Source organism: Amblyraja radiata, chromosome 4 (genome assembly GCF_010909765.2).
Source record: "Amblyraja radiata isolate CabotCenter1 chromosome 4, sAmbRad1.1.pri, whole genome shotgun sequence".
In the NCBI taxonomy this organism is placed as follows: domain Eukaryota; kingdom Metazoa; phylum Chordata; class Chondrichthyes; order Rajiformes; family Rajidae; genus Amblyraja; species Amblyraja radiata.
The window spans coordinates 17,312,038-17,325,880 of NC_045959.1; the positions used below are offsets into that span (position 1 = coordinate 17,312,038).

At 42.0% G+C, this 13,843-nt stretch overlaps 1 protein-coding gene across 2 annotated transcripts in view; it reads left to right on the top strand.

Moving 5' to 3' along the window:
* The window catches only part of LOC116971861 (collagen alpha-1(XXI) chain-like), a 165,516-nt gene that overhangs the window by 133,847 nt on the left and 17,826 nt on the right, over nucleotides 1-13,843 (top strand). For both annotated transcript variants that reach the window (XM_033019024.1, XM_033019023.1), the window contains 3 exons: nucleotides 2,789-2,833; nucleotides 7,359-7,412; nucleotides 12,049-12,102. In XM_033019024.1, the coding sequence (XP_032874915.1) occupies nucleotides 2,789-2,833; nucleotides 7,359-7,412; nucleotides 12,049-12,102 (153 nt within the window). The remainder of the gene's footprint in view (nucleotides 1-2,788; nucleotides 2,834-7,358; nucleotides 7,413-12,048; nucleotides 12,103-13,843) is intronic.

Genomic DNA, 13,843 nt, shown 5'->3' on the forward strand with positions numbered 1-13,843 from the left:
GACTTCCAGAAGGCTTTCGACAAGGTCCCACGTAAGAGATTAGTATACAAACTTAAAGCACACGGTATTGGGGGTTCAGTATTGATGTGGATAGAGAACTGGCTGGCAGACAGGAAGCAAAGAGTAGGAGTAAACGGGTCCTTTTCACAATGGCAGGCAGTGACTAGTGGGGTACCGCAAGGCTCAGTTCTGGGACCCCAGCTATTTACGATATATATTAATGATTTGGACGAGGGAATTGAATGCAACATCTCGAAATTTGCAGAGGACACGAAGCTGGGGGGCAGTGTTAGCTGTGAGGAGAATGCTAGGAGGCTGCAAGGTGACTTGGATAGGCTGGGTGAGTGGGCAAATGCATGGCAGATGCAGTATAATGTGGATAAATGTGAGGTTATCCACTTTGGTGGCAAAAACAGGAAAGTAGATTATTATCTGAATGGTGGCCGATTAGGAAAGGGGGAGATGCAACGAGACCTGGGTGTCATGGTACACCAGTCATTAAAAGTAGGCATGCAGGTGCAGCAGGCAGTGAAGAAGGCGAATGGTATGTTAGCATTCATAGCAAAAGGATTTGAGTATAGGAGCAGGGAGGTTCTACTGCAGTTGTACAGGGTCTTGGTGAGACCACACCTGGAGTATTGCGTACAGTTTTGGTCTCCTAATCTGAGGAAAGACATTCTTGCCATAGAGGGAGTACAGAGAAGGTTCACCAGACTGATTCCTGGGATGTCAGGACTTTCATATGAAGAAAGACTGGATAGACTCGGTTTGTACTCGCTAGAATTTAGAAGATTGAGGGGGGATCTTATAGAAACTTACAAAATTCTTAAGGGGTTGGACAGGCTAGATGCAGGAAGATTGTTCCCGATGTTGGGGAAGTCCAGAACAAGGGGTCACAGTTTAAGGATAAGGGGGAAATCTTTTAGGACCGAGATGAGGAAAACTTTTTTCACACAGAGGGTGGTGAATCTGTGGAATTCTCTGCCACAGAATGTAGTTGAGGCCAGTTCATTGGCTATATTTAAGAGGGAGTTAGATGTGGCCCTTGTGGCTAAAGGGATCAGGGGGTATGGAGAGAAGGCAGGTACAGGATACTGAGTTGGATGATCAGCCATGATCATATTGAATGGCGGTGCGGGCTCGAAGGGCCGAATGGCCTACTCCTGCACCTATTTTCTATGTTTCTATGTAACATATAAACTCCACACAGACGGCACTGGAAGTCAGAACTGATCAAGGGTAGCGGGAACTATGGGCAGCTGATCTATGAGAGGTGCTCTTATGCTCTTCTAAAATATATAAAACTACATTTTTCCGATGGAGTGTAATATTTCTAACAAGGAACCAGGAATTTTGCAAAAGCAGCGAAGAGGGTAAGATACAGTACCATCCAGCAATTGGATAAGTGTAGGAAACATAGACCTGTGGAGCTTGTAGAATGATATGCCATGATTTTCGAAATGCTCTCTACAGTAGATTCTCCTTGCGAAAGGTGACTTTGAAATATATGGAATGCTGTGACATGCAGGTATTTACATGGCAGATACCAAATTAAATGTTTTGGCATGTCCATTTCATGGTGAGCAAATGTTTAAATGCCATGGTTACAACCTATCTGTTACTGACAAAGAACATTTAGAACGGAGACGAGGAAACACTATTTATCACAGAGAATTGTGAGTCTGCGGAATTCTCTGCCTCAGAATCCGGTGGAGGCAGGTTCTCTGGATACTTTAAAGAGAGAGCTAGATAGGGTTCTTAAAAATAGCGGAGTCAGGGGATATGGGGAGAAGGCAGGAACGGGGTACTGAGTGGGGATGATCAGCCATGATCACATTGAATGGCGGTGCTGGCTCGAAAGGCCGAATGGCCTACTCCTGCACCTATTGTCTATTGTAAGTGTGGAGTCAGAATGTTGTTGATAACTTTTTTAAATAAAAATACATTTGGTTTTACTTTGATTTTCTTTTCTCAGTTGTTTTCTTTATCCATCTTTCATTGAAAATATTTCAATGAAATAAAGTTATTTTGATTCAGTAATGTACAAACACAATATATGACAAGGTGTAGACAACTTTGTTGGCCATCCTGTATTTAAAGACTGAGAGACTAAGGCAAGGACAGAGCTGTGTTCAGGTAAACCGTCACCTGTTCATGGGTGTGTAAATGCTGGAGCTTCTATCCAGCATGAGCAACTGAGTGCTGGTATCACCAAGCTACTCAACTACCATCAGAAGGTAAAGATCTTGATAGCACAAAGGCATAAGCACAAACCTGCTTGGACAACATCAATGCGCAAAATTATTCACTCGCACACAGCATGGACTGATCAATTTGGATGGAATCCAAGGGCAGAAAGACAAACCTCAGGTTTTGTCGTGTTATTTTTGGACAGCTGATGACATAGAGGAAGAAAATGATTTCAGTAAAGAACAAGACTGCATCTGCGGGATGCCAAAAATCAGCGATTTGGGTCCAAATCAAAATTGCCTTCCAACTCCAAATTGTCTGCAAACATTCGATTGTTACACAGCAGTTGCACTGTACCTTTCATTTGTTTATGTTGATCATGTATTGGAAGCAGAAGTGAGTGAGTAGAATAGTGTAGATCAGCAAATGAGGGAACATAACTTTCTTACTTTAGAGTTCAGTTATGAAAATGTTTATCTGATTCATGTGAAGCTGTCATTCTTTGCTGTTGCACATGTCAGGAGCTTCACAAGGCATCTCTGTGAAGATTTTGGATGATTACAAGGATGCACATGACTAAACTCGTTCTCCTATTCAGGGTTTTCGAGGTCTTCCCGGGGCCCCAGGACCACAAGGCCTTAAGGTAATTACCGTCTATGCTCACATTTGATCTGGATCTGAATTTTATTGTCCATGCAGCATTTATAGTTATGATTATGAAATCATGAATCACATTGGTGCCAGGACCAACACACTTTGGGTGTTGTATCAGTCTGCAGTCTAATACACTGTCTGTTCCATAGTGCAAGGTCATTCATTCGAATTTTATTCTGGTGGTTTTGGCACAGAACACTAAGTGGGGCGGGCCAGCAGCTGAATTTGTTCTTAACGGCCAACAGCTCTTAAAACACTGGTCAGACTTATTCGAGTTCTGCTTTTGAGAAATAGAACATTGTTTGGAGTGCAGAAGTCGAAGCATATACTGATGCAGTTCACAAGGTCAGAAAGGCAGAGTTGGCCTTTTGAAGATAAGCGACCGCTTAATGGTTGGCAGTAGAACATCCTGGATGAAAAAGTCCAAAAGCAAATGTTGCCTCAAATATGCACTGAATGGGGGTGGAGGTGAGGAAAAGATTTGCTTTTCAAAGGAAGTATGGTTTGCATTAGGGTTAACCTTAAAATGTTGTCTTAAAAACGCTCAGCAACACACAGTGCTGCCTCTCAGCGAGTGGAAAACACATGTGAATGTGCAGTGGTACCTGTATATTCCAGGACCTCATGAATTGCTGTTGGGGGGAAAAAAAGCTCAATGATAAGGCAAGTAATTAATGTAAAAGCTGATGTGTTTGTTCATCCTATCAATGGGTTGGAGACTAGGGTGACACGCAGGTCTCTCGTTCTTTATTCCACCAATTGCTCCTTTTTGCTCAGTTTACAGTTAAAGATCTCACGTAACATGTTCTGCCCTGTGGATAGAAGTGGTCATTTACCACTGTTACTTAACGTTATTCTCTATGACTTGGCTCTGTCACAGACTATCTGGGATATTCAGTCTGCGCCAAGGTAGTGTTAAGTATGCCATGTTGTAAACTAATCTCCAATACATTGGATGCACGTGAAAAATGAATTGTTTTGTCTTAATACATCCATGAAGACACTGCCTTTGCAGGGAGAGATACTTGAGTTTCTAAATGCAATGGACATGAAGAAAATGGAGACCAGAGATGTCATCTAAGTTTGAGCCTAATCATTTCCTTTTATTTTTATTTATGTCTTCTATCAATCCATCTCTCTTTAATGCAATTTGTGTACAACAGCATTGGAGATTAAGCTCTACAGGGTCAATATGTATTAATGTCTCAGTAACACACAATGGCTCGGTGTACAACCATATTGCCCAGTCTTTAAATCAGCCTGCAGCTGATATGTTCAAATGCACATGAGATGCACATTCTGTGTGGTATCTCAATTATGGCCCACTCCTCTTAAACCGGGTTACTTTAGCAGTAATCCCACATAACATTAATAAATATAAATTATCTGCCAATACGATCCTCAACATTTGCAAGAATAGCTCGAATATCAAATAATGAATCACCTCTGAAAGGCATTTTCACATTCCAAACCATCTTGTGTCAAAGATGTTTTGGGGTACCTAAGATGTGGTTCTGGGTATGAAGCCAATCAAACTACACGAGAACATTTGCCACACATAACTGGGGATGGCAATTCTGAGGGTGATGATAAAATCATAGAATAATACAGCATGGAAAAAGGCCCTTCAGCCCAGCTTGCCCATGCCGACCAAGGTGACGCATCATCGGAAGTCCCACCTTCCCGCATTTGGCCCATTTTTCTCTAAACCTGTCCTATCCATGTACCTGTCCTAATATATTTTAAATGTTGTTATAGTACCTGCCTCAAGTACCTCTTCAGGCGGCTTGTTCCATATACCCACCACCCATTAAGAGAAAGTTGCCCCTCAAGTTCCTATTAAATCTTTCCCCTCTCACCTTAAATCTAATTCCTCTGTTTCTTGATTTCCCTACTCTGGGTAAAAGGCTCTTATCTATTCACCCTGTCTATTCCCCTCACGATCTTATAAACCTCTGTAGGATTACCCATTAATCTCCTATGCTCCAAGGAATAAAAATCCTAGCCTGCTCAACTTCTCTGTAGATTAGGGCCTCTTGATTAACATGTATTTCTAAGAGAGTTGTGCAACAGAGGGAACATAAAAACTGACTGCAAAAGATTTTATGGATATGTGAAGAGAAAAAGATTAGTTAAAACAAATGTAGGTCCCTTGCAGTCAGAAACAGGTGAATTGATCATGGGGAACAAGGACATGGCAGACCAATTGAATAACAACTTTGGTTCTGTCTTCACTAAGGAAGATATAAATAATCTGCCGGAAATAGCAGGGGACCGGGGGTCAAATGAGATGGAGGAACTGAGCGAAATCCAGGTTAGCCGGGAAGTGGTGTTAGGTAAATTGAATGGATTAAAGGCCGATAAATCCCCAGGGCCAGATAGGCTGCATCCCAGAGTATTTAAGGAAGTAGCCCCAGAAATAGTGGTTGCATTAGTGATAATTTTTCAAAACTCTTAAGATTCTGGAGTAGTTCTTGAGGATTGGAGGGTAGCTAATGTGACCCCACTTTTTAAAAAGGGAGGGAGAGAAAACGGGGAATTACAGACCAGTTAGTCTAACATCGGTAGTGGGGAAACTGCTAGAGTCAGTTATTAAAGATGGGATAGCAGCACATTTGGAAAGTGGTGAAATCATTGGACAAAGTCAGCATGGATTTATGAAAGGTAAATCATGTCTGACGAATCTTATAGAATTTTTAGAGGATGTAACTAGTAGAGTGGATAAGGGAGAACCAGTGGATGTGTTATATCCGGACTTTCAGAAGGCTTTCGACAAGGTCCCACATAAGAGATTAGTATATAAACTTAAAGCACACGGTATTGGGGGTTCAGTATTGATGTGGATAGAGAACTGGCTGGCAGACAGGAAGCAAAGAGCAGGAGTAAACGGGTCCTTTTCAGAATGGCAGGCAGTGACTAGTGGGGTACCGCAAGGCTCAGTGCTGGGACTCCAGCTATTTACAATATATATTAATGATTTGGACGAGGGAATTGAATGCAACATCTCCAAGTTTGCGGATGACACGAAGCTGGGGGGCAGTGTTAGCTGTGAGGAGGATGCTAGGAGGCTGCAAGGTGACTTGGATAGGCTGGGTGAGTGGGCAAATGCATGGCAGATGCAGTATAATGTGGATAAATGTGAGGTTATCCACTTTGGTGGCAAAAACAGGAAAGTAGACTATTATCTGAATGGTGGCCGATTAGGAAAAGGGGAGATGGAACGAGACCTGGGTGTCATGGTACACCAGTCATTGAAAGTAGGCATGCAGGTGCAGCAGGCAGTGAAGAAAGCAAATGGTATGTTAGCATTCATAGCAAAAGGGTTTGAGTATAGGAGCAGGGAGGTTCTACTGCAGTTATACAGGGTCTTGGTGAGATCACACTTGGAGTATTGCGTACAGTTTTGGTCTCCTAATCTGAGGAAAGACATTCTTGCCATAGAGGGAGTGCAGAGAAGGTTCACCAGACTGATTCCTCAGATGTCAGGACTTTTATATGAAGAAAGACTGGATAGACTCGGCTTGTACTCGCTAGAATTTAGAAGATTGAGGGGGGATCTTATAGAAACTTACAAAATTCTTATGGGGTTGGACAGGCTAGATGCAGGAAGATTGTTCCCGATGTTGGGGAAGTCCAGAACAAGGAGTCACAGTTTAAGGATAAGGGGAAAATCTTTTAGGACCGAGATGAGAAAAACATTTTTCACACAGGGAGTGGTGAATCTCTGGAATTCTCTGACACAGAAGGTAGTTGAGGCCAGTTCATTGGCTATATTTAAGAGGGAGTTAGATGTGGCCCTTGTGGCTAAAGGGATCAGGGGGTATGGAGAGAAGGCAGGTACAGGATACTGAGTTGGATGATCAGCCATGATCATATTGAATGGCGGTGCAGGCTTGAAGGGCCGAATGGCCTACTCCTGCACCTATTTTCTATGTTTCTATGTTTCTAGGTTGACTATCATCTCAGCGGCCAGAAACCACATTTCAACAATGTAGGGTGTTTTTGATTTTAAGTGGTCACAAAATCAAAACACTCATGAAAATTTTTTTTTTTAAGATTGTTATTCCTTTCAACAATAAAATTCTGAGAGAGAAATATATTGAGTTCTGCAGAATTAACATTTTCATTAACTTGTTAGTCCGTGAAATGCACAAGACAGTGGTCATGTTCTCATTAAATAAGTTAATGTGCCTTTGAGTGTTGCTGTCAGTAATTTCAATTTATTTGTACTTAACAGGCACCCAAAGTTGTTGCACGTCATTTTTGTTAACATCTGTGATGAGCATTAATGATTACGAAACAAAAAATAAATACTGAAAAAATTAATCCACTTATTATAGGGCATTTCCCAGTCTATGTGCATGAAATTTCCAAAGGAAAGTGGACCAGTCACGTTGAATCCTTGTCAATGTCTAGTTTACAAATCTAAAAGTACTGACAAAGTCTCAGTGTAACTTTTTGATGAAGTGGGGAAAGAAAAATGTCTCTTGTCAAATGCTTTGATTTCTTTCTAGGGACAGAAAGGACTAATTGGCCAAAAGGGAGCTGAAGGACAGCCTGGGATACCAGTGAGTGACAGAATTATTTTTATACCATTTCAAAAACTCCCAGCCTCTGATTTGTCTTCTCAAAGCACAAACTCGCAAACCAGGTTTCATTCCGTCCATATTCCTACTGTATTCTACTCACAGCACTTGCCAGATGAGGTTCATTTCCCTTGCGGATGGTGGTATTTCTGAGCTGCACCATTCAACGCAGTCTGATTTGGAGAATAAGCCATCTGTTTGGATATTCAATCAATATGGTCCTGGCGCAGATTGGAGAAAGAATGAGAAATGTTAGATTTCTTATTTATTAATTTCTCAGGAGGTGAGCATTCCTCACCAGCATTCAACCCTCATGTCTAATTGGCATTGAGAAAGTGAATTGCTTGAATTGACTTCAGTGTCTCCTCTTCTCTTAAGTACTGATGTTGAATACATTTTATTTCTAACAAATGTTATCCACTTGTTGATTAGAGTGTTGACCTTTATGTCTTTCTAGGTGTCCGTTAGAAACTTTCAGTTTAAATGCAAGACTCTCAGCTAGATCCTTGCTTAAGTCTACCTAGTAAAAATATCACCTATTTTTAAATAGCTCATGCTTCAGTTTCAAGTGATTGAAATACAGCTCCAATATCCTATCACATAATAATCAGGAAATTGATCCCAGCCTCTTTTCCCTTCATCTCAGTGACCCAGCTAATGTCATCAAATGAAATGTTCAATTCTTTGTTAATGACACAGTCACTGGGTGGTTATGGAGTAATTGAATGCCAATGGCATTTGCTATTTCTGTGGGATCTTGCCTTGCACAAATTGCCAACCTCATTGCCTACATTGCAACAGTGAGGGCAGGTAGAAAGGGAATTAATTGGTCATCAATAAGCTTGGGTCATCCTGAGCCTGTGAAAGATACAATCAAAACGCAAATCTTTCTCACTGTATGCTGGAAATTCACCCTTCATTTGTCCTACCCAAACCTTTTGGCTGTGCAGAGGGCAAAAGCATGACTCCAGTCTGAAAAGACTGGGCCCTTTCCCACCCACCCCACTCCAATCACCACTTAACACCCAATTACCCATCCCCTCCATGCTGCACAACATCACTTCTCCATCATCAGCAATAAAAATAGAGGAGGTGGAGAGGCTGTTCAGAAAACAGAGAAGTCCGGTAATCTCCAGGACCGGACAATGTTTCCCCCTCCACTCTCAAGCTCTGTGCCGAACAACTGGCACTGGTCTACACAGACATTTTCAACCAGTCCCTGCAAACCTGTACTGTCCCTGCTTGCTTCAAAGCCTCCACTATTGTTCTTGTACCCAAAAAGGCAAGGATTACTGGTCTTAATGACCACAGGCCTGTCACACTGACCACTGTAGTCATGAAGACCCTTGAAAGGCTTGTGCTGGCCAAGCTGAAAAATATCACAAACCTCCTGCTGGACCCTCTGCAGTTTGCATATCGGACCAATAGATCTGTGGATGACACAGTCAACCTAGGCCTGCACTTCATCCTCCAGCACCTAGACCACCAGGGGACCTATGCGAGGATTTTGTTTGTTGATTTTAGCTCTGCATTCAACACCATTGTGCCAGAGCTACTAAACTCCAAACTTTCCGAGTTGACTGTACCTGAACCCATCTGTCGGTGGATCACCATCTTCCTGACAGACAGGAAGCAGCATGAGAGGCTGTAAAAGCACATCTCGGACACGCAAACGCTCAGCCTAGGAGCACCGCAAGGCTGCATACTCTCTCCTCTCTTTTACTCTCTCTACACCAATGACTGCACCTCCACTGACTCCTCTGTCAAGCTTCTCATGTTTGCGGACAACACAACCCTGATTGGACTAATCCGGGATGGGGAGGAATCTGCCTACAGATAGGAAGTGACATAGCTGGCGTCCTGGTGCCATCGCAACAACCTGGAGCTCAATGCTCTTATGACAATGAAATTGATTGTAGACTTTAGGAGAGCTCCCCCTCCCCTCACCCCACTCACCATCAACAACACCACAGTCACATCTGTGGAGTCTTTTAAGTTCCTGGGAACCATCATCTCCAAGGACCTTAAATGGAGGACCACCATCGACTCCACAGTCAAAAAGGCACAACAGAGGATGTACTTCCAGCGGCAGCTGAGGAAGCACAATCTGCCACAGGCAATGATGGTCCAATTCTATACGGCCATCGTAGAGTCTGTCCTCACCTTCTCCATCATGGTCTGGTTTGGCTCAGCCACCAAGCACAACACCTGGAGGCTGCAGCGAATCATCCGATCAGCTGTGAAGGTTATTGGCTGCAACCTTCCCTCCATTGATGAACTGTTCACTGCAAGGGCCAGGAAGCGAGCGGGCAAGATCATCTCTCACCCCTCTCACCCCACAAGCTCTTTGAATCACTTCCTTCTGGAAGGCGACTCCGGACTGTCAAAGCTGCCACAGCTAGACATAAAAACATATTTTTTCCACGAGTAGTAGCTCTACTCAATAACCAAAAATCTGTTGCATCCTTTTGCTCCGGTATTTTATTTAATTCATATATTTAATCAATAATGTTATATTATTAATGTTTTATGTGCTATTCCTAACTGTCACTGTATGTCATGTTGTCACTTGCGGGCGGAGCATCAAGGCAAATTCCTTGTATGTAAATACTTGGCCAATAAACTTATTCATTCATTCATTCAAACAAGAGCATGATTTTAATTCAGAAACAGAACTGAATGGGAGATGGATTGTAGAGTTAGGCAGATACCCGACATGGAGCGAAGTACAGCAGCAGGAAGTAGGTTGCATGGGAAATTATGGCGTTTCATGTAACTCCTTCCCTGTTGAATTTCTAGATTGACACAAAGTGAGCCTGAATGGTTGTTTTTGTAGTTCATTCTGGAAAAACAACATTGCACTGTTATATTTCTTGGAATTCAAGCTACTGTTAACATTGATATATTGGCAGCTGCCATTTTCTCAATTCACCTCTGAAGGAATATTTTGGAGCTAGTTGCTGTGTTTCTTTTGAAACTGTACAGCTGTTAATTCTGATCGTTAAATGGCCTTAGAAATGTAGAAATTATTGTGCCAGGTTATATATTCCCCATTGAAAAAGATTCTTTGTGCGCCACAAATTCTAAACTTGGATTCATGAGGTTCCAATTTCCATGCAAAGAACATAAAACGATGCAGAAAATCGGTGAAAACAGATGTTTTGGGCACCTTGCAGAATTTCCTGGCTTAATGTCTTGTTGAATTTTTTATGTTGGCTGTGAAGAGTCAAACAGTGTTGAAGAGCTGCCAGATCCAAGTTGTAGAATTCATTAAAGGAAAGAAAAAAAAGCTGAACAAAATATGGCTGAAAGTCCTAAAAATGGTCACGATGCTTAATCCGTAATAATTGCCACCAAGCCAGCATGAGTCTAGTAACCTGGGTTAAATCCTGATCTCTGGTACTATCTGTCTCTGGTATTTGCACTTTCTCCCTGAGACCACCAGGTGTTCTAGTTTCCTCCCACGTCATAAAAACAAGTGGTATGGTGGGCTAATTGGCTGCAGTAAATTCCCCTAATGTATAGGTGTGTTGCAGAATCTGGAATGTTGAATGATGAAGTTGATGGAAATGTGGAGAGAATAAAATGGGATTTGTGTAAATGAGTGTTTGATGGTCAGCACAAACTCAGTGGGCTGAATGGCCTGTTTCCATGCTGTAGGACTGTAAACATTCATCGACTCCTGAGACATTAGCAGATAACAAGCAGCATTTGAGCATTATTGTTGATTGTCCCTGATAAACTTACACTAAGTGGTGGGGACCGCGCTTCTTGAGTGAAGAAGTGAAACATCAGAGTTTTTGGTTCCCTGCCGTGGACTTAAAGCCAATTGGTAAAGATTTCCTGCTTGGCATTTTTCATTATTTCCTCTGCTGGCAAATAAAATCCACCTAACACAGCCTTCAGTTATATCAGGCTCAAGGGCTTCTTGTAATGATCTTTATCTTCTTGGAAAGAAAAGTGGTTACAAGGAAAAATATTTAAACAGCTTGTTTTTCACCATTTGCTCTTTGCCAGTCAACAGTAAAGTCATGCAAATTGTATTAGATAAACTGAAGAGCTGGTGCCTATGAGGGAGTACCTTGATGTGGATGTTTTGGCCACCTGACATGCCACTTATTAATCCACATCACACTGACTTACTGACAATTCTGTGCCAAGCTCCCCAACTCTGTCAACGCCTATCCCAATCCATTTCCAGCTCTGAATTAAAAGCTAATCCCCTTTTACATTATATTTGGGGAGCTCAGAACTGATATTATCTTAAAGGATTTTGGTGGGAGGAGCTGATAGAAGAAGAGTTGATGGCATTGGGTAAGAAATCCATTTGAGCTTTCATTGCCACAGGAGATTGGTCTGTGTGTTTATGACAGGTTGGGAATCAAATTTCGGCTGGATAGATGTGGATTGATTTTTGTTTGGTCACTTACGAGCAGAGCAGTCCATGCATTGAGAAAAGTAGCATAACTGCCCACTGGAGGTAGGGTTGTGAAATGTGCCTTCCTCCCTTGTCCCCCCCCCCCGAGGGATGAGGGGAACAAACTTTTCTTTTGAAAATGGCCCATCTGCACTAAATAAATACCTCAGGTCTATTGATGATTTGTATTTAACTTTGCAGGGCAAGCAAGGATATCAAGGACTACCTGGGCATGATGGACATCCGGGGCTCAAGGTAGTGGACAGTTCTTTGTGTCTCTTTGATCTGAAATGCTATGGCTGAAAATAATGTGGTTCTTGGCAGTGGGAATTGTCATTGGCAGCGTTGGGAGAGGAGTGGGATTTGATAGGGAGAAATTGCCTCGGGGTAAGGGCAAATCCACAGGTCAGAGAGGAGAAACGCAGAACTAAACACTAAATCTCCAAGCCCTTCTGAATGGGATTGAAGGCAACAAGAAGGTGGGTTGAGATCAGCATAGTAAGCCAGTTTTAATGTAGAGTGTCAGAAAAGAATATGCATTATACAATAATTTCAATAGTAAGGCAATTTTTGTAATCGGAGCTACAATCATAATGCATTGATCCACTCCAAATGTGGGAGTGTGGGATCCACATTCTCAACAGGCAGGGTGAAGAAGTCTCTTAGTGTTCCCCATTTGATTTCTTGGTGACCATCCTATATTGACGAGTCTTGGTGTTTACTTTAACCGATGTGTAAAAACTTGGTGACGATCAAGATCTCGCATAATTTTGAAATTATTTGTTAGCTATGTTCATCTCTTTTCAGACGCCCAATCTAATTGTTTTTTTTCCTGAAATGTCCAATAGAAACATAGAAACATAGAAGATAGGTGCAGGAGGAGGCCATTCTGCCCTTCGAGCCAGCACCGCCATTCATTGTGATCATGGCTGATCGTCCCCAATCAATAACCCGTGCCTGCCTTCTCCCCATATCCCTTGATTCCACTAGCCCCTAGAGCTCTATCTAATCTCAGTAGTTCTCTCCAAGGTTTTGGAGAGTTCAAACTAACAAGCAGAAAGCTTATTTCAACAGAAGTGAATCCTACAAGCAGGGACTATCCTTGCTGTGCCTTACATCCACACAGGAAAACTGGTCCAGCCAAGTTTGCACTGGAAATGTACTGGAAGCAACTGGCTATATGTTACAATTGTTATAGGGTACACACCTAATGTTATGTAAGCTACGTCTTTAGCAGGTACTTTTAATATAATTATTTTTCCAAAACACAGAAAAATATTGAAATTAAATCTTCCTGTAAAAAATAAACAGGTTGGGGCTTTGACAAGAGAAAGTAGTGTGGACTAACAAAATGGAGACTGCAAATGGTGGGATCTGGAGCAAAACACAAAGGGCTGGAGGAACTCAGAGGTTCACTCAGCATCTGTGGAGGGAACGGACTGGCAATGATTTGTTTTGGGTTTGTTCTTCAGAGTTCATTGGAGTGGGAAGAGAAAGCTGGAAGAGAGGGTGGGACGAAGATGGAAAATTCAATATTGCTGATAATGGGTTGTAAGCAATGGGTTGCAAGCAATGGGTTACAAGCTAGCCAAGTATAATATGCGGTGCTGTTCCTCCAGTTTTAAAGTAGCCTCACTCTGTCCATTGTGATCAACATGATAATTACCAGAAAATCAAATGAGAAAATCATAATAGGCCTCTTCTTGGAGAGTGTTGGAACTCATTCCTGCACTGGATAATGTGCATTCTTTCCTACATGATTGTAATCTCCATTTAATATTTTCCTTGTCCTTTGTCTATTGCCTTGATATCCTTAGGGCTGACATATTCATATCTTTGCTTGATAATACTGAAAAGAACACTCAAAGACCAACTTCACAAAGAAGGTTTTCTTTCCACTGATAAAACTAACTGTTGACAATACATTTTGTTATGACAATTATATATTTTGTTAGTTGATATCATTTTAAAGTGTGGCATTTCCTGCTAAAGCAAA